The sequence below is a fragment of the Somniosus microcephalus genome, chromosome 1, assembly GCF_052327205.1.
Source record: "Somniosus microcephalus isolate GS21.2 chromosome 1, FLI_Smic_1.0, whole genome shotgun sequence".
In the NCBI taxonomy this organism is placed as follows: Eukaryota; Metazoa; Chordata; class Chondrichthyes; order Squaliformes; family Somniosidae; genus Somniosus; species Somniosus microcephalus.
This window is the reverse complement of record NC_140987.1, coordinates 447,018,799-447,039,971: the sequence shown is the minus strand read 5'-3', so window position 1 is coordinate 447,039,971 and position 21,173 is coordinate 447,018,799. Positions and strand designations below refer to the sequence as shown.

Here is a 21,173-nt window from a genome sequence, read left to right as displayed (position 1 = left end):
ATATACTTAATGCTAAAGGGATATGGGGAGAAGGCAGGGACAGGGTACTGAATTTGGATGATCAGCCATGATCTCATTAAATGGCGGAGCAGGCTCGAGGGGCTGAATGGCCTACTCCTGCTCCTATCTTCTATGTTTCTATGCCGGCAAGGCGGTCCGCACCGCTGGGCTCAACCCACTGTTCTCTGCCACATTCCCAGGCCATGGGGGCCTTCTCTTTGTCTGATTTTCCATGATTCCTCCTTCTCTGTTATTCAACTGTAACCATTTGCCCCTCCTCTGCACCCGTCTTTTGTTTCTTTACTTGTCTTATTACTGCCCCATTTTGCTTTGCACTATCTTCACTTTTGTCATTCAGTCGCTGCTGCCTTTCACCCTATGACAGACTTTCCCCTTCGTTCATTTGTTCCCCCCCCCCCCCCCCTTTTTCCCCTGGCTCTGTTTTTTTTTATAACTTCTGCCAATGCAGATGAAAGGTCATCGGCCTGAAATGTTCACTCTGTTTCTTTCTGCACAGATGCTGCTGAGTGTTTCCAGCATTTTCTGTTTTTATTTCAGATTTCATGCAGCAGCAGTATTTTGCTTATGCTGAAGATATAACATTTGTTGTGTATTTTTCCATTCTTTATCTGGTATTTGGATCATGCGTCGTACTTGCATTGAAACCTAACCTCAGTAAATTACCCATTGTTGCACCTAATGTGACTTCTGTTTCCTAACCTTAACTCAGTTATGAAAAATCAAAAGCTGTTGTACGTTAAAAAGGCATGGTGGGGTCCCAACATTACGTGTAACACTTTGTACATACACCTAGGTAGGTGGCGCTCTGATAAGGCATGGTAAGCTTAAAATGTAGCATTGCCTTGATTTTTTAAAAATAGATACAGGAAACTTTCGTTTAACCGGAGGTTAAAAGTCCGGAAAGCTCTATCTACCGGCAAAATTCAGGAGCCGTTTTCTATAAGTTTTTTTACTTCTCGTTGCTTTTTTTTTTCCCCAGTCAGGCTCTGCAAGGTCTGTAGCTAAGCAACAGCTTCAGCTAGAGACGCTTGCAGCTGCAGCCGACTGTTTTGAAGCTGTTGCTGAGCAACAGGGTTTGTTGATTCACACGGAGCTGAAAAGCTCTGTATGTTTTAACATTGCCGCTGGTTTATACGGCAGTTTTGATCTAACGGCACCAGCTCGGTCCCGTCAGTGCCGGATACCAGAAAGTTTCCTGTAATGAAGTGAAATGTGAAAAGTAGTCTCCAATGATTTTAGCACAGTCCTCTAGGTGGCTCTAGAGGGGTACCACTTCTGGTTTCTGAAAGATTAGGAAATGCAGTAACTAAAAGCCAAGTACAGACTAGATCACTGTTGTCTTTTAAGCACATATTTTTCTGATTGCACCCTACCACCTGCTGATTGTGCCTTCAAGCCCTGCTGTAATGTTCCACTGGCTATTGCAGCACCTCCAATCTGCTGAGCATTTTCTTGGGCACCCTATTTTTGGTCTGCAAATGCAACGGTTCCACCCACGCTTGAGTGTGTTTTCAGTCCTGTGCATTGATCCTAGTTCCGCCCCCCACTACGTGTGCTTATGGGTCTGTGGGCCCAATTTTAGCTCGAACTTTTGGGTTTGGCCATTTCCCGGGGAGAATTTTTCAATTTGCAACCCATTAACCATCTGGAAGAGACTTGAAACGTTGACCTAAGCCCCATCACTTTATTGGGAGAATGTAACCAGCCCCTACCACCCTCTGCTGTGAGAGTTTACTGCCCACCCCCTGCTGAGGTAGTTGCCCTGTCTTTCCTGCTCCCACTTCTCGCCCTACCTCCTTTTCCATGACCCCATCTCCTCCAGCAGCCTCCTCGTCCCTTCTTGCTCCAGTCATCCAACCCCTCTTTTTATTTATTCATGGGATATGGACGTCGCTTGCAAGGCCAGCATTTATTGCCCATCCCTAATTACACTTGAGAAGGTGGTGGTGAGCCACCTTGAACCGCTGCAGTCCGTGTGGTAAAGGTACTTCCACAGTGCTGTTAGGGAGGGAGTTCCAGGATTTTGACCCACTGACAATGAAGGAACGGCGATATAATTCCAAGCCAGGATGGTGTGTGACTTGGAGGGGAACTTGGAGGTGGTGGTGTTCCCATGCACCAGCTGCCCTTGCCCCTCTAGGTGGTAGAGGTCGCATGTTTGGGAGGTGCTGTCGAAGAAGACTTGGTGAGTTGCTGCAGTGCATCCTGTAGATGGTGCACACTGCAGCCACGGTGCACTGGTGGTGGAGGGAGTGAAGGTTTAATGTGGTGGATGGGGTGCCAATCAAGCAGGCTGCTTTGTCCTGGATGGTGTCGAGCTTCTTGAGTTTTGTTGGAGCTGCACTCATCCAGGCTGGTGGAGAGTATTCCATCACACTCCTGACTGGTGCATTGTAGATGGTGGAAAGGCTTTGGGGAGGTGAGTCACTCACTGCAGAATACCCAGCCTCTGACCTCTTCTTTCACCCTCTCCACTCCCTGTATGTTACCATCTCCATTAACCTTTCCCATGCTCCTGCTCTCCCCTTCTCTCTTTCCCCATTTCTCTCCACTTTCATCCCCTTTCTTCCTCTCGCCTTTTCACCACTCAGCCCTCTTCACTTTTCACGTCCAACTCCTCATCCTCTCCTCACTCCCTCTCCTCTGTCCCTCTTTCACACCCTTTCTTTCCACATTTCTCTTGCACCTTCTCTCTTCCCCCTCTATTCTGATGTTAACTGGTGCTGCCAGTATTTACTTGACTGAGCAATTTCACATCCTTTCACAGATGTAAATGTGCATTTAATTTCTTTCTGAGGAAACATTGCGCCTTCCCTGAATGTGTAATATCTGCCTATTATTTTCTGTGTGTTTAAAGGCTGTTATTTGCATGCAGGTCCATGATGTGTAAATTTGCATTAAATAACGAATGTTAATAATGAATAAACCACTTGAGGATTACGGCACCTCTTTATACAAAAGTAAAACTGTATGATTTTAATTTACTTTCTTTTGAAATCTAGACTTCACCATGGGCTTTCTGCTTCCATAATTACAAGCCGAGATCTGTAGGAACCAAAAAGAAAAATCCCCCCCCCCCCCACCCCCCAAATCATCAATTATTAAAAACCTGGATCCTCAACACTGTTAGCCTCCTGGTAATCGTGTGGGTGCAGTGGCTGAGGCTCCCCTTTGCTACTCTCCATTTTCCCAGATCAGTTAGGGTAGTTCTTTTGCTATCCATATATATTTTGTTATCCAAACATCTAAAATGAAGCGAATTTACAAGAAGGGTTTGTGCCACTGTTTCAATTCTTCTGATGAGCAAGAGAAGACATAAAGGTGTCCTGTTCATAATGTGGACCACAGTTCCATCACTTGTCCCATGACCTCTTTCTGTCCTGTAGAGCAGACCCCAGTAAGGGGAACATAGACTGAGGAACAGCAAATCATCTTCCGATTAGGCACTTTGCAGGCTTCCGGACTCAATATCGAGTTCAATAATTTCAGATCATAACCTCGGCCCCTATTACTTTTTTCCTTTCAATTTTTTCCACCCCTTTGTTTTGGGTCCTTTTTTTCTCCCCCCCCCCCCCCCACCCCCTCCTTTCCTTTTGTTTCTCTCTCTCACCTGGCAGCTGTCCTTACCCTGCCAGTACACTTCACACCTAATCTCAGCTGCCTTTTGTCTCCACGGGCCCATTACCATCTCATCTGGCTTCACATACCTTTTATTGTCTCTTTTTCTTCTTTTGTTCGATCGCAGCTTTGCCTTCGATCTTTTTATTTTCTTTCCAGTTTTGAAGAAGGGTTTCAACCCGAAACGTCAACTCAAATTTCTCTCCACGGATGTTGCCTGACCTGCTGAGTTTTTCCAGCATTCTCTGTTGTCATTTTGGATTTCCAGCATCTGCAGTATTTTGCTATCGAAAAAGTTCCTGCTATTTTCCCCCACACCCCCTTTCTTTCCTTCCTGCAACTTTCTCCCCTCCTTTCCTATACCCCTCTCAACTTGCTGCTCTTTTTGTGTGAAAACAGTAAGCATCAGCAGGCTATGCTTCCACAACCAAGCCTCATCCTGTCCTTCCCCCGACGTGCACACACTCACACACACAACTCTCTCTCTTCAGGCAGGGTGATGGTCAGCACAGGGAACACAAACCAATTTTATTTATTTTCTTACTTTATCCACACCCTGCCCCCTAAACTTAGGGCTGCTGAAACCTGTTACAATATTATGGGTGGGTGATTATATATTGCCTTGCCAGTCGCCCACATTCCAGGCACAAATTTAAAATGAGACCTTTCTGCTGCCCTGACTTGACACCAGCTGACTGTCGAGCCTGGGAATTTCCTAGTTTGTGTGGCTCAGCTACTTACTGCCTTAACTAGTTGAATCACTGGGGAGCCTCCTCATTCTCTGAAAGGGGAGAAAAAAAAGTTTGGAAGTTCCTCCATTAATGTGCAAGCAAAAAAAAAACAGCAACACCCTTCAGCTTCAGATACCCTCAGTGAGGCTGCTGAGGTTACCTGATGCCCCTTCCAGTTGTACCACGTGTGCTGCGCAATAAACTACAAATGGTAAGGCTGATGGCAATTCCACCCCACTAGAGCCTGTAGAAATGGCTCATCACATGGACCAGTTCTAGTTCCACGCTGCTTTAAGTGAAATGTGCTGATGCTGAAGGATCGGGCGCGATGTTCACCCTGTAGTGTTGTCACATTCTACTAGATTTTTGTTGGGTAAGGGATATGGAACAAAGACGGGTAAATGGCGTTGAGGTACAGATCAGCCACGATCTAATTGAATGGCGGAAGAGGCCTGAGGGGCTGTACGGCCTACTCCTGTTCCTTTATTCCTAAAGCAGACATGCAGAACTTCCTTAAACCTTCCTCATAATTTTGATCAATTTATGGGACCTGGAATTACGTCTCAAGCACAATAATGTATTTTCTATAATTAGTTGACTAGAGCTGCCACAGTACTTGTATATGAGGTCTTGTACAGCAACCATACCACCTCTTTTGATCTGCGCTTCATCCCTCAGCCTAGTAATCTTGATTTTTTTTTTAAAGCACAGACGAACACTGGACTGACAGCTTAATAGATTTATCCACTATAACTTCTAGATTTACTTGCTGAGCACAGTATTGTATGACTTCTGTTTAATACATGTCCCGTCTTTTGGTTCCTTGTCCCACTTATCCCCACTGAGCTGCATTTGACACAACTGAAAGATCCAAATCCTTCTGAACCAGCTGCATTGTTCCTCCTTATTTGGCCTGCTTCCAGTTTTGGTATCATCTGCCTACTTGGAGGTTTTGCTTACAATGCCTGCATTCAACAGCAAAGACCCAAGACCTATTGCCCCCTCTCCAGGTTGCTTCATTTGTAACCCCTTTCAAGCTTGAGAAGTTCCTATTGATGGCTATAGCCTGTTTCCTATTTTTAAGCCAATCTCCTACCCAGCAATTATACTTTACCTCTTGTTCTATAACTCCTTAGCTTAGGCACCAATATAGGACCTGTTGAAAGCTTCTGAAATCCAAGTACAAACAGTTACATTTTCCTTGTCCACTTCAAAAAAGTGTTGGGTTACTTCAGCATAATTTCTGCTTCCTAAATTCATGCTAACCAGTGAAGTGTTCATCCACTTAGAATTGTTTCAAAGGTTTTCTCAACAGCCCATGTTAAAATCAGATTCTCTTGACCCTTTCTTAAGTAGTAGAAGTTTGATAGCCACTTTCCAGCCCTCAGTCTCTCCCAAATTTTACTGTGAAGTCCAGGTACTAAGAGCATCTAACCTTTCCATAACCACACCATGCGCCTATGTAATAACAATCACTACATTCCAAAAATATTGCATGATGTGTTTTGAGACATGTAAAAGTGATCAGCTGCTTTATATTTATTTATATATCTCTATATCTATCCGTCCATCCATTGTTATTTGCATGTCGTCTAATTCCTCCCTGGTAATCTGATTTCCAACTTGGGTTACTTTCCCCCTTAGTTCTGAAAGATGTGCTGTCGAATTAACTATTGAATCCCATTTCTTTGTCCCACAAATTCCGGCTTCTTGCTGTAATTGTTTTCTCTCCTCTTCCTCTCGCTGCTGGTGAGGCATCCTGTGCTCCCCAGGAGTGGGCACTTGCAAAACTAATTTCATTAGCTTTACTAATAACCATTGGGGTGTCCCACCATCATCTTTAAGTGGTCCAATATATTTACCATTTGCTTACTGTGTGTATTTGGGGGAGGGGGGTGGGGAGAAACCTTTGTGTTGCCTGAGATGCTGTGAGCAATTTTGCATTGTGTTCTTCCTGGCTTCTTTCTTGACTTTTTTTTTAACCATTTACCATCTGCTGTTATCTAGGAATCAGGGGGTGCTGTTGGAATTATCTCTTCATGGCAAAATGCTGTGTAGAATATAGAAACTCTGTGCCCTTGACATAACAATGCTGCAGCATCAACATAGTTTTTTTGCCAAGTCTTGGATAGGTGGAATGTGTACGTCCACAAGCCAGTTTTCCTCTCCCCACCCCCTCCCCATATATCATCTTCTCATTGACTTTTGTTGTGTTAATTGTATCCCTCATCTAGTGAACTGTATCGCCTAAAATTCAAAAGGTATTTTCATTTCTCCAGCTGCTTGAAATGAAAACCAGCAGTATGTATTGGAAAACAATTATCTTTTCAATATACACTGCTGGGTGACAGCCAGCGGGACCAGATATGAATCTGTAGGTATTTTTTGACATGCCATATTCTGTGCTTCCCACTACTGTTCAGGTTTTCAATAGACTCTCGACGGGCGGGGGAGGGTGCGGAATCTCAGTTGAAATGGGAATCTGGTATGAACATTCTAATCTGCTTGGGCCAAAAAGTGGAAAAAAGTTAAACTATTGTCCATCTGCAGCACTTTCATTACCAAAATGTCCGTTGCTCAGCTTACTGCTAAGACTCTTATGTGTTATCTGGCCAGCGAAAGGGGGATGTGCAATTTCATAATTGCTTGATGCCCATTGCGGAACCTGGCACACGTACACCAGCTGAAGTGGTTCCACATCGTGCCAACCTGAAGAATTATTATCCTGTATATTAGACTTTAAGCTGCAGCATTTTTTATTCTAAATCTCCTCTGAACTGATTTGCAATGGGTTGGGCCCTGTAGATCTGTTTGCAGAGAACGGTGCTGAAATCCGTCCTTCGGGCGATAAGTGAATGCATTTCTCGTTCTCTTTTTTCTTTCCCCCCCCCCCCAACCAATTTAGATAGCGGGAATCATTATTATTATTAGTCGCATTAACTTTCGAGAATAAACAGCCCTGCGTACACTGGTCAAGTCCCGATTTGTAGGTTCTGCAGATCCTGATTTATAATAATTTGGCCATCGTAAAAGTCTTTGTGCTTTCTCTACAGGAAGTTGACCAACTGCGCATGGAACGTTTGCAAATAGACGAGCAACTTCGACAGATGGGTGCAGGTTTACGGACCCCTGCAAACCGTCCCGACAAGGAAAGGGGCTACTCGACCGATGAGAGTACAAGTTACTTGCGTGGGGGCAGACCCTACAGTAGTCGAGGGCGTGGCAGACGAGGCCCAGGCTATGCATCAGGTTTAATATCATTAATTTATATACAACCGGCTTGGGAGAAAAAACACTTTCAGCAACAAAGTTTATGTTTCAGGATTCGCAACTGATGGGCATTTATTGCTGTCAGTTTTGAAAAACATTTTTACTTTTAAAATTCTAGTAAATTAAATCTGCGACTTATTTTTAGCTTCCCCCTAAAGTGGCCCAATTTAAAAATTCATAAGTGGCAAAAGAATTTGTGTTCTCAACCAGAGTATTGTACAGGAAACTTTGTGATATCCGGCACCGACGGGACCGAACTGTTGCTGTCCCATCAAAACTGCCGGACAAACCAGCGCTAATGTTAAAACATACGGAAGCTTTTGAGCTCCGTATCTAGCAACAAACCCTGTAACAGTCGGCCGTAGCTTGCAAGCGCCTCTGTAGCTAAGCAACAGCTTTAGCTAGACCTTGCAGAGCCTGACTGGTGGAAAAAAAACTTACTGAACTGACTCCTGAATTTTGCCGGTGGCTCGAGCATTCTGGACTGTTAACCTCCGGATAAACCAAAGTTTCCTGTATGTGATTTTTGAATCCCAGCCTCTCTAGTGATCCATCCTACCTGCCCTTATAATCACAAGATAATTACGGATGAGTAAGGCCATTCGGCTCATCTTCATTCATCCATCAGAACAGTTCTGATGAAAAGTCATCGACCTGAAACGTTAACTCTGTTTCTCTCTCCATAGATGCTGCCTGACCCGCTGAGTATCTCCAGCACTTTGTTTTTATAAAATGTTCGCCCTAATTTTTTTGGGGGTGTGCGGTCCCTTTAACGGGCTGTGCAGGACCTCCGGAAAGCTGCACGCCCGCACAGCTTAGCGAGCAGAGGGGTAATGGGTGAATGGGACTTGCTGTGTGTTAGGATGCATGCAGCAGAGTTTTGGATGTGCTCACGTTCATTGAGGGTGGAAGGTGGTAGGCTGGCCAGGAGAACATTGGAATAGTCAAGTCTGGTAAATAACACACAAATGTAATGTTACGCAGGCTGTAGGACCAACACAGAATAAGCTCTCTTTTTTTTATTCATTCATTTATTGCCCATCCCTAGTTGCCCTTGAGAGGATGGTAGTGAGCTGCCTTCTTGCACCGCTGTGGCCTTGGGGGGAGGGGAAGGAGAAGGCAAACGTGGTGCCGGTGTAAACAACAACAACAACTTGTATTTATATAGCGCCTTTAACCTAGTAAAACGTCCCAAGGTGCTGCACAGGAGTATTTTAAGACAAAAAATTTGACACTGAGCCACACAAGGATAAACTAGGGCAGGTGACCAAAAGCTTAGTCAAGAGGTAGGTTTTAAGGAGTGTCTTAAAGGAGGAAAGAGAGGTAGCGAGGCGGACAGGTTTAGGCAGGGAATTCCAGAGCTTAGGGCAAAGGCAACAAAAGGGGGGGGCGGGGTGGAATAACGTGATCCAGGCCTAACAGGGTAGTGGAACGTGATACATCTTCCCATCTGGACAAGTTCCTGACATTCTCTCCCCAAATCTCCTGACTGCGCTGCCCCCCCAACCGAGCTGCTCTTCCCACCCCATCTCCAATCTCTCTCTCCCCCCCCCTCAGATCCCCTCTCTCTCCCCCCTCTGATCCCCTCTCTCCCCCCCCTCTGATCCCCTCTCTCTGATCCCCTCTCTCTCCCCCCTCAGATCCCATCTCTCTCCCCCCCTCAGATCCCCTCTCCCTCCCCCCTCAGATCCCCTCTCCCTCCCCCCTCAGATCCCCTCTCTCTCCCCCCTCTGATCCCCTCTCTCTGATCCCCTCTCTTCCCCCCCCCTCTGATCCCCTCTCTCTCCCCCCTCTGATCCCCTCTCTCCCCCCCTCTGATCCCCTCTCTCTGATCCCCTCTCTCTCCCCCCTCTGATCCCCTCTCTCCCCCCCTCTGATCCCCTCTCTCTGATCCCCTCTCTCTCCCCCCTCAGATCCCATCTCTCTCCCCCCTCAGATCCCCTCTCCCTCCCCCCTCAGATCCCCTCTCTCTCCCCCCTCAGATCCCCTCTCTCTCCCCCCTCAGATCCCCTCTCCCTCCCCCCTCAGATCCCCGCTCTCTCCCCCCTCAGATCCCCGCTCTCTCCCCCCTCAGATCCCCTCTCTCCCCCCCCTCAGATCCCCTCTCTCCCCCCCCTCAGATCCCCTCTCTCTCCCCCCGATCCCCTCTCTCTCTCCCCTGATCCCCTCTCTCTCCTCCCTCTGATTCCCTCTCTCTCCCCTCTGATCCCCTCTCTCTCCCCCTTAGGTCCCCTCCTCCCCCCCCCCCCCCCCTCGGAGCCCCTCTCTCCCCTCTGATCCCCTCTCTCTTCCCCCTCCGATCCCCCTCCCCCCCCCGATCCCTCTCTTTCCCCTCTGATCCCCTCTCCCCCCTCCGATCCCCCTCTCTCTCCCCCCCCCCTCCGATCCCCTCTCTCTTCCCCCTCCGATTCCCCCTCTCTCTCCCCCCCTCAGAGCCCCTCTCCCCCCCTCGGAGCCCCTCTCCCCCCTCGGAGCCCCCTCTCTCTCCCCCCCCCCCCCCCCCCCGATCCCCCTCCCCCACCCCAGCAATCCCCTCTCCGTCTATCCCCTCCAAGCCCCATGGGACTTTATCTTTTTTTTTTACAAGGATCCAGAGTTGCATTTAAGAGTTGAGATATGATCTAAATAAAAATGATTTCAGAAATATCGGACATTGTGCTTTGTGCACAGTTGCTCCCATAAAGTGCGATAAAATAGCTTTCATTGAGCGAGGTTTTACAATCCCGTGACTGATTTTTTTTTCTCCTTCTGGCTGCTAAGGTAATAACTCTGAAGCATCCAATGCCTCTGAGACTGAATCCGAGCACAGAGATGAGCTAAGTGATTGGTCACTGGCGCCAACAGACGAAGAAAGGGAACCCTATTCGCGCCGGGGTGACAGTCGCAGGCGTGGCAGTGCTGGGCGTGGCCGCGGTGGAGGGCGTGGCCGCGGGAGTAACAAAAATCCGTCGGCAACTTCAGGTAAGTGGCCCCAGAGCATCTGTTCCATTACTATCACTATCTGCAGGCATTTCAACTTTTAAACAGAGATTCACAGGTTTTTTTTTTGCCGGGTGCTTTTCCGCAAAGAAAATATCCAAATGAAGTGGAGTGTCAAGCATATTAAATCCCTGTGTATGTAGCTCTTTTGTCAGTTTGTAGTTCTATGTAATTTAATCCACCATTCACATTACAATGCAAATGACATAAATTTTTAAAGTGGATTCTGAATAAGTGTGCAGGCTGCAGTATTCATCGTGTGTCTGGATAACTGCTACATTTTGACAACTGGATAGATGACAATATTGTTCGTGTGTGCATGGCTGGATAATACTGTCACGTTCTGCAAACTGGACAGATTACAATATTGTGTAATTGTTTATATAGCTGGATAACTGGACAGATTGAAGTTCATTTTGTGCGTGTGGATAGGTTTGTGTGTGTGTGTGTGTAGGTTCGTATCACTAGATAACAATTGGACAGATTGCCTGAATAATTTAATTGTACTCTGCAGTCTTGATTCTCAGTCTAAGTTGACTTCAGTTTGTTTGGCATTTTAGATGAATTCTTGAGGGCAGACATCCGTAAACGTAATTCATCAAGAGACTCAAAATCCAGGACGACAGACGGCTCATTGCAGGTAGCCTTTCAATTGTGATTTTGGGTTGCACAGTTCAGATTGGTCTACTCTGACCTACAGTTTGTGAAGACGATATTCTGGTATTTAAGGGATCTGTAGCTGAGTCTCTCAAATTGCACGTGTAAAGATTGGTCTTTTTGACAAAAGAAATCTGCAACATGCAATAAAACTGGTTATGGTTTATTTTCTTCAATATACAAATATTAAATAAAATATATTAACTAAAACAGACCAAAAGTTAGGATTCTCCGTATTTTAGATATTACAGGTTTTCAAACGTCACACTCCTGCCTGATCCCCCTATCCTAACTTCAGCTACACTGTCAGTGACCCAAAGGCAAACACGCCCGTCATTGCAGAAAATATAGATTTATTTCCAGATAGTGTAAGACCTGGACTACAAATAACGGCATCTTGTAAAAGAGGCAGGAGATTTGTGTGTCACTGAAGGTAGAGGGTTGGATTCAATGTTCCTTGTAATTTTTTTTTGGGCTGCGCGGCCCATTTCAAAATTCCGCGCATGCGCAGTTTTTTTCAATTTAAAAGCCGGCTCACCGCTGCGCGGGACCCCTGGAGCGCTGCATGGCCGCACAGCTTAAAGGGAACATTGGTTGGGTTGTGAGAATTTGAGGGAAAAAGAGCATAAAAGACAAAACCCAGAACACTTCAGTTGAGTGTTGAATAAGTATAGTAAGCTTAGAGTGATGATCACTCTTCCAGTGGCCCTTCATATATATGCTGTACAGCACTGATATCCACCACTTTGACCCAGCCCAGCATTTACATAGCCAATTTCTATACTGACTTATACAAAAGTTTACATTACTGCACATCAAAAAGTGGCAGATTTTTTAAAAGGTTTTTTGTTCCCCTTTACTTGAATGCATACAGATCTGATTGCGTAAAATTTCTGCTTCTTAAGGAAGTTATGGTGAACCTTTATAAAACACTGGTTCAGCCTCAACTGGAGTATTGTGTCGAACTCTGGGCACCGCACTTTAGGAAGGATGTGAAGGCCTTAGAGAGGGTGCAGAAAGGATTTACGAGAATGGTTCCAGGGATGAGGAACTTCAGACACGTGGGTAGACTAGAGAAGCTGGGGTTGTTCTCCATGGAGCAGAGAAGGTTGAGAGGAGATCTGGTAGAGGTGTTCAAAATCTTGATGGGTCTGGACAGAGTAGATAGAGAGAAACTGTTCCCATTGGCAGAAGGGCCAAGAACCAGAGGACACAGATTTAAGGTGATTGGCAAAAGAACCAAAGGCGACATGAGGAAAAACTTTTTTACGCAACGAGTGGTTCGGATCTGGAATGCACTGCCTGAAAGGGCGGTGGAGACCTGAAGGAAAAAAATTTGCAGGGCTACAGGGAAAGGGCAGTGGTGGAGTGGGACTAGCTGAAGTGCTCTTGCAAGAGAGCGCGCAGGCTCGACGGGCGAATGGCCTCCTTCTGTGCTGTAACCATTCTATGATTCTATGTGATCAATAAATTAAGGGATGAATCATTGATTCTCAAACATTGTCTAGTCTTCCCATCCCCGCCCCTTCCTAAGCATCTCAAGTACCATCTGGAGAGGTGGGTCATTGCCATTCCACTCCCTGATTGGTTTTAGCGGCTGAACCTACCTTCCCGATAGGTGGCGGATGCTGCTATTGACTCCGTCATGGGTTCTGACTGCCTGTAGGAATTTAACACAGCTGGTGCTTTGCCTGGCATAAAACTTGGCACTCCGTGGATTTCGACATCCAAATATTGGTCAGACTTTCTATCTGGAGCCTGGTGTTGTGCTGAACTATAGTTAGGTTGAGGTGTGCATCGATGGGCTTAAATTCAACGTACAGGAAACTTTCTGGTATCCGGCACGGACGAGACCGACGTGGAGCCGGTTCATCAACAATTCCGGATAACCGAACGCTATCGTAAAAGATACGGAGCTCAGAGCTCCGTATAAAGCAACAAACCCTCAGCTTCAAAACAATCGGCACAAGTTGCAAGCGTCTCTGTAGCTTAGCAACAGCTACAGCAACAAATGGAGCAAAAAAAGTAACTAAAAGTAAAAAAAAGTTACCTGAACCGACTCCTGAATTTTGCCGGTGGATAGAGCGTTCCGGTTATTTAGGGGCCGGTTAATCGAAAGTTTCCTGTATTACATTATTTACAGGCAATCTTCCTCATTCTTCAAATGTATTCCTTTTTCTACTTCTATTTTTTATTAACTGTATCTGGCTTCCCTCTAACTTCCACATGAACATCTGATAGTGCAGTGTTTTCTGCCTTTCCTGATGCACTTGTTCACAGCTGTGGAAATATTTATCCCATTTGTGAATGGGGGGTGTTGGAGATTAAAGACAGATGGCGTCAACAATTGATCTAATTCCTGAATCCTGTGGCAGTTAGAGAGAGAGATCAGACCTGGTTGATGGGATTTATTTGTACTAATGCATTCAAGAAACTGTTTTGCCCCATCTGGTTTCTGATTGAAGATGGCAACTGGTGCTGGGGTCCAGACCCATTATCTGGAGCCTCTCTGGAACTCGCCCAAGCAATAGTCTTCATGTTTGAGCCTGAACATTGAGCTCTGGCAAACCGTTTGACCACTGGGATCAATGCAGCTGAATGTGATTTGTGTCATCAGCCAGTATCTACATGTGCAGGTCCAGGAATGGTATTTCTAGAGGTTGCTGCCAAATAGTGTTTCAGACAAGAGCCCTGGCTCCTTTCTCTCTCTCGCTCTCTGTGCAGCCTGAGGCTACATTCCAGTTGTCGTGGCCTTGTTGCTGTGGTTAATGCATGCAATGCTGCAATTAGTATGCAAAAGAAAGTTTGTTTGGATGGCTATTTACTGAATCCTGTGTCCTTGTAGAATACTAAATAACCCCCAAACTCTGCCATTGTGCCTGAACTCAAATTTGGCCAAATCTCGCCTGAATCAGTCGTCTTTTTCCCAAAGCAGTTCTAAAATGGCTGGCACTCACTCATACTACAAGTGTTCTTCAGAACTCGCAAGTATAGATGTCCGATTCGGAAGTGAATTTGTCCTATTCGATGGTAAGGAGGATCATACGAACCGTGGCAGGAAAAGACCCTCTGGTCCATCCAGTCTGTCCCACACAGTTGTGATACCTTGTGCATCACAATTATACACACTTCCCCACCCCACCCACAAACCATGTGTTCTCCTATTTCCATGTGAATTGTTTGATTGGGAATGTACAGGAAACTCTCGTTTAAACGGCACCTAAATATCCGGAATTCTCTATTAACTGGCAAAATTCTCACTCCGAAAACAACACCTCAATAACCGGCAATGTTGCCGAGTCCGAGTCTCCCGCGGTGGCCGAGTTAGTCAGCGGGGGTAGTTCTCCAAACTGCCACTACTCGGCTTCTTGGCACTGTCTGAAGTCCGAACACCTCAATAACAGGAGTCTGACTCTTTGTTTGTTAAAAATAGCCTCGGTAGATAACCCTCTCTGTCATCCCGAATTTTTATTCAACCGGCACCATCCCGGCCCCGTCGGTGCCGGATACCAAAGAGTTTCCTGTAATTAGTAATGCTCTTCTGCAACAAGACCTGCTACTAATCATTGTGGACAAATTAATTTCCCAAAAAGCTCATCAACTCCAAGTCTATATTGGTCTGTGTTAAAGTATTATGATGCCACAATCAAAATTGCCAGAACATTTGAACAATCTGGTGTTTCTTTTTAAACTCACTTTAGTACAGGAAACTTTCGATTAACCGGCCCCTAAATAACCGGAACGCTCTATCCACCGGCAAAATTCAGGAGTCGGTTCCGGTAACTTTTATTACTTTTATTACCTTTTTAAACTCCATTTGTTGCTGTGCAAGGGTGTAGCTGAAGCTGTTGCTAAGCTACAGAGACGCTTGCAACTTGTGCCGATTGTTTTGAAGCTGTTGCAGGGTTTGTTGCTTTATACGGAGCTCTGAGCTCCGTATCTTTTACTATAGCGTTCGGTTATCCGGAATTGTTGATGAACCGGCACCAGGTCGGTCCCGTCCGTGCCGGATACCAGAAAGTTTCCTGTAGTTCTTTTCCCTTTTTAAAAAAAAACTTAGGCCTCTCCCGCATGTTACCGCGACTGACGTTTTGGAACGTGTCTCCAAAGAGCTAGTGGGACTGTAGGCTTTTTTCCATAATTTACAAAGTTCCTGAAAACTAGATCCTGTGGCGAAAATATGGTACAAATATGTAAACAGTATAGTATTCTAGTGATATTTTGACTTTTAAAAAGCCTTGGGCCAGAATGTAAAATTTCTAGCTCCTGTACATGCAGATCTACAAGAGACCAACTGGATCTCTGAATTTACAGACAGATTAAAAATGGGACAAAACTTTCAATAGCCTGTATAATAAACCATCTTATCATTTTTTTATATACTGTAGATTCTGATACCTTACAAAAAGTTTTTAAAAGGTTCTACAGGAAACTTTGTGCTATCCGGCACCCACGGGACCGAGCTGCTGCCGTTGCCTCAAAACTTCCGGATAGACCAGCGTCAATGTTATCAGATAGGAGCTTTTCATCTCCGTATCTGACAACAAAGACTGTTGCTTAGCAACAGCTTGTCAACACTCGGCCCGTGGCTTGGAAGCGTCTCTGAAGCTGTTGCTAAGATACAGAGACACCTTCCAGAGCCTGCCGTATCTGACCACAAACACTGTTGCTCAGCAACAGCTTGTAAACACTCGGCCCAGTAGCTTGGAAGCGTCTCTGAAGCTGTTGCTAAGCGACAAAGACGCTTTCCAGAGCCTGCCTGTGAAAAGAATGCTAGGAGAAGAAAAAAAACCTAACCAAAACGGCTGCTGATTTCTGCCGTTAGATCGAAGCTGCCGGACATTCAACCTCCGGATAGCACAAAGTTTCCTGTAGTAGACATTTTAACCCAGTGACTGAAGCTTTTCTCGTTACTTACTGTGTACATTTTTACTAAACTATTCACTTGTGTAGGATGTAATCATTTTGAGTCACTGACATTTGATTTGCCTTTAGATAGGTTCTTTTGTTTATTTCTCTCTCAATATGAAAATTTGGGTTTGTAAAATGTGATGTTACTAGCAAATTTCTACTTCCTTCTAGTGCTTAGGAGATTTCATAGAAAGTACACCTGGCACTTGTTTGAACTTTTTTCCTGGCATGTTTTAAAACATACTTTTCTCCCTTTTTTTTGTGTGCTGGCACTACGAAGATTGGGAAGCCACTATATGGGGAATCACAGGTATGAATGAACTGGCGTCCTACCACATTATGGCACAGCAAGTCAAAACAACTTGTGACGCAAGAACTTGCATTTATATAACACCTTCTGATATAATCCAAGATGTTTCACAGACGAAATGGATTGTACACTAGCACAGGAGTTGGGAGGACTGGTTGAAAGCATGGATTCCAGGAGGCTTTTAAATGTGAGGAAAGAAGTTGTAAGGCGGAGGAAGCTCGGCAAAAGGCTCGCTCACCGAGGATGGAGCAGAGAGGGGGGGTAAGGGGCACGCACAAGCGGCTTGAATGCAGGGACCTTTGGGCGCGGGCTGGGGTGTTAGGCTGGCAGCGATTGGAAAGGTAGACTTGGACGAATGCACAGGGGGAAGGGGGGATTTGTAAACAAGGTCAAGGTGAGAGCCAAAGGAGATCATCAAGGACGAGGGTGATGGCTGAACGGGCCTGTGGCAGTGTTTGTATAGGGGTCCAACAGCGAGGGGCAGTGGAGAAGTTGAAGGCACTATCCTGATGAAATATGTTTGACCAAGGTGACAAACTTTTAGATATCTTCGGTAGAAAACAAGAATGGGTATGTGACTGTCAGTGTCACCAGTTATTGCTCATGTTGATTTGAGCTGCTCATATGTGTGGAAAATCTATTTATTTGTTCATGGGATGTGGGCGTTGCCGGCATTTATTGCCCATCCCTAATTGCCCCTGAGGTGAGCCACCACCTTGAATCACTGCAGTCCTTGTGGTGAAGGTACTCAGATTTATTTAATTAACTGCTGGTGGTGGGATTTGAACTCACGTCTCTGGATCATTAGTCCAGGCCTCTGGATTGCTAGTCCAGTAACCTAACCACTACGCTACCGCGCCCTATCTATTCAAGTAGTGTTCTATTGGCTGTGCTGAACTCTTTAAAGTAATGCAACCAGTTTAATACAGTTCTTATTTTATCTACTGTTTCACTTTTTTTTTTGCAAAGTCCTCCTAAGTTCCAATATTGCGGCTTGTCTCTGCCGTACAATTAATGTGGTGGGTTCAGCATTTAGTTTCTGAACACTTTCTGATTTGTTTCAGATCAGAATTGACAGCAATAATGAAAGGAGTGTCACGACGAAAGCTTCACACAGCCCAAATGTCTTTGGCGAGAGCACTCGACAGCGCGTGGGCAAGGAGCGCGCTCAAAAGAAAGAGAAGTCAGAGAGTCCCACAGACAACCAGCAAGTGCTGGTGAATGGAGTATCCTAAAGCGCATATCTGTAGAGTGATGTTCTCTCTTAATTTCCTTTCATTAACCATACAAACCAGATGCTTACATGTCATTTAGAGAAACCTATTAGGCCAAAGACATAAAAACTCATTTGTGCACAATTGATGCACATGGTCCACGTTGTCTTTTGGTGGGCAGGTGGAACATTTGTGATGTAACCATTTTCATTTCACTTAGCAAAACTCCTTTTTTGAAAAAAAAAAATTAAAAAAAAGTATATTGTTTGATCTGTGCCTTCAATATAACTTGCCAGAAGAGGGTAACCTTACTATAGTTGCAGAAATCAGGGAAGCTAAACGAGCAGAAGACAGTAACATTGTATTGTACATGTATGTAGATAAAAAGTGTGGTTAAATATCGGGGAACCTTTACAGAAGAATGCATGCTTTTCATGATTTTCCTTGTATATGCATCTAGCGGAACAGTAAAGGATCAGAAATCCTTGCACTGAAGTTTGTATGGCATTGATTGGTCACTGTGGGAGGGCACTTTTTTCTTTACACCTCTACATTTGATGTACGAGGGTTAACGTAAAGAATTAAATGGTGTATTGTTTTTGAAAGGCATAAAATGCCTGAAGATTGTTGCCAAACTGATGATTTGTAGTTATTTATTTTTGGGACTGTACAGTATTTGGGGAGGAAAAAAAAGCTTTGTTTATGTACCTGTCCACTATGGGCTATTGTGTTAACTTAGTATAGACGATTAACAAAGGTAGATTGACCTTACAGTATATGAATCTGCAACAGGGGCAATATTTTTCTCTGTACATAGTAGTGAAAACGAATAATTTGGTTTTATGTTGATATTGTTCGGTTGAAGTGCAATATATTTTGTATGCAAGCAGTTTCAATTAATAAAGTTTGATCTTCCTCTGCTGACTGTAGGACCAACGTTACTTTTTGCTAATTTACTGCAAAGTCACAGTTTAAATGTCAGTTTTAATTATTTTTCAATTAACTAAATGAACCCAACAAAAATTTCTTAGCTAGTTAGTAACTGACTTATTGGCCCAGAAATTCGGGTCTCCACGGGTGAGTACGCACGGGGCTTTCAAGAGGGCACTGCACATGCGTGGGAAACTGGCACTTCCGTTCTCCTGAAAGAAGGGGTTCAGAGGTCAAACGCGTGCGCAGGAGAGGCAGCGCGTGCGCATCGAACTTACGTTTTTTTTGCAGGTTTCTCCGGGAGGGTAAGTCTCCAGCAGTTACACTTTTAAAAAGCAGGCGCAAGGCCTGCTTTTAACAAGGTAAGTGGTGAATTAATTAAAATTAAAACATTTTTTCCACAGGTTTATTATTTTTAAATACTTTAAAGAAAGGTAAGTTTATTTTTAGCCCCATTAGAAAATAAAATTATTTTTTTCAAAAATTTAAATTATTGTTTAAAATAGTTATTTCATGTAATTTATAGTTTATTTTAAAAAAGTGATGTTTTTTAAAATTTATTTGAAGATTTAGTGATGTTTTGGGGCTTATAGTATTTATAAGTTTGACAGCCCTTCTTGGCAAACTTATGAATGAAGCATTCCCTGCTCCGATTGGCTCTCCATGGCCCACGTGATCCCAGGGGACGCATCGAACTAACTGCGCCCCTGGGATACGCAAGCACTGCGCGCCGGCAGTTGGAGGAGGCCCAGGATCGGAATCCCACGTGGGCCCACAGCGCACCGGCCGGCACGCTAGGTAAGTGCAGGTCGGGGGCTTGCACCCGCGGGAAGCCCCCGACCCGAATTTCTGGGCCATTGAATTTACCTACCCAGGAAAATTCTGACATTTTCTGTGTGGTTATAAAAATGACAACAGGATACGACGTCGCAGTGTGCAAAATACAAGATTTGCAATGTTTTCTATTCCATTCCCACCCACCCCCCCCCCCCCCCCCCAAACCAGTGTCTCTCTTTTGTGGCACGTGAATCAGCATATTGAGAGGAACCACTTTATTGTTGGGAATGGGTGGGAGGAGAATTGAAGGAAGGAGCTGGTGTATTCAGCTGAAAACTTGTGTGAGTAAATGGAGAAGCTACTCGTCCAGATTTTGCTGCAAAAAATGACAACACCTGAACGACGCACGCAGTTATTGACGCGCAAATCGGCCAGCAACTTGTAGCGATGAAATTGCAAATCGCCATAAGTATCTTTGCGAAAACAGCGCTTAACCTCCCTGTTATTTTCATCAAGTTGCTGCATTTGCATGTTAATTGCCCACTAAACTCGCCAGAAAAAGTGGTCTAGTAATTATCAGCGTAAGCACCCTTTTAATGATGTAATGATTGTTCATGACTGCCAATCAATCTCTTAGCCCAGAAATTAAACAATTCCAAATGTGAAATTTCATTCCTGCAGGTTGTGAAATGTTTTTAAGAGATTTTAAAATGTCATTTTTCTTTTTTCCCTCTCTTAATCCAATCTTTCTTTCCCTCTCTATTACTCTTTCTGTAACTGATTTCATGTTGAATTCCCCCTCCTCCTCAGTCCTTCCTCAGTTTATTTCTCAATCCTTTAATCTCATTGTTTAGGGAGATAGACTGGTGGTCCCGTCGTTCACCAAGGTCCCAGATGCCCCGTTGCCCTCGCCGCCCCGTTATCAGCTCGCACTCCCAGCAACTTTGTGGGCAAAATTTTTTAAAACCTAAATGTGCACCAACAAGTCTTTAAGTAACGGGGCTCGCCGCGAGCTACCCCGCTCCAGCAAAATCTGGCCCGTTGAGTCTTTGCGTACAGTTCAAACTGATGCAAGGTAAAATACTACAAAAGACGCATCACACTTGCATAATTCAAACCAAGTGGAAGTTAAATGATTTCATCTTGGAGACGGGGAGGAGGTTGGAAGTTGTTGACATGGTGCAACGTCACTTTTTGGGAAAATGGCAAAAATATTCTCGCATGCCAATAACAAAATGCCCTCCAATATATACAACTGGCTATAGATTTAGATTTTCATTTCCCGTTACAAAAAAAATCATAAAACCCAATAAAGGAAAAAGGTAAGTGATATCACTAATGACATGAAAGCAGCAAAAAAGATAGATTCCTTTTATTCTCGTATGTCAACGTTGTCTGGAGATGGTGGAGAGCGCTTTTGATCTGACTAATGAACAAATTAAGGAAAAAATGACATGAAATTTTCTGTCCAGTATATGCACTGTCCAAACATAAGCAAGAAGTGCTTGTGTCTTTAAAAAAAAGATAACTAGCACACGGAGTTGAAACCAAGTTACTACTACAGTAAAAGATTCTGAGGGGGATTGACAGGGTAGATGCCAAGAGGTTGTTTACCCTGGCTGGAGAGTCTCAGGATAAAGGGTCGGACATTTAATACTGAGATGAGGAGGAATTTCTTCACTCAGAGGGTTGTGAATCTACCCCAAGGGCTGTGGATGCTGAATTGTTGAGTATATTCAAAGCTGAGATAGATAT

General features: G+C 44.7%; 1 protein-coding gene across 8 annotated transcripts in view; it reads left to right on the top strand.

The window, feature by feature from the left end:
- The window catches only part of fmr1 (fragile X messenger ribonucleoprotein 1), an 80,639-nt gene extending 62,004 nt beyond the window's left edge, over positions 1 to 18,635 (top strand). For 4 of the 8 annotated variants that reach the window (XM_086002011.1, XM_086002002.1, XM_086002061.1 and 1 more), the window contains 5 exons: positions 7,424 to 7,619; positions 10,401 to 10,601; positions 11,180 to 11,259; positions 16,468 to 16,497; positions 17,562 to 18,635. In XM_086002011.1, the coding sequence (XP_085858137.1) occupies positions 7,424 to 7,619; positions 10,401 to 10,601; positions 11,180 to 11,259; positions 16,468 to 16,497; positions 17,562 to 17,732 (678 nt within the window). In that variant the 3' untranslated portion in view covers positions 17,733 to 18,635. The remainder of the gene's footprint in view (positions 1 to 7,423; positions 7,620 to 10,400; positions 10,602 to 11,179; positions 11,260 to 16,467; positions 16,498 to 17,561) is intronic. The other 4 variants (XM_086002021.1, XM_086002035.1, XM_086002043.1 and 1 more) reach the window with 3 other exon arrangements.
- Positions 18,636 to 21,173: the final 2,538 nt, after the last annotated feature.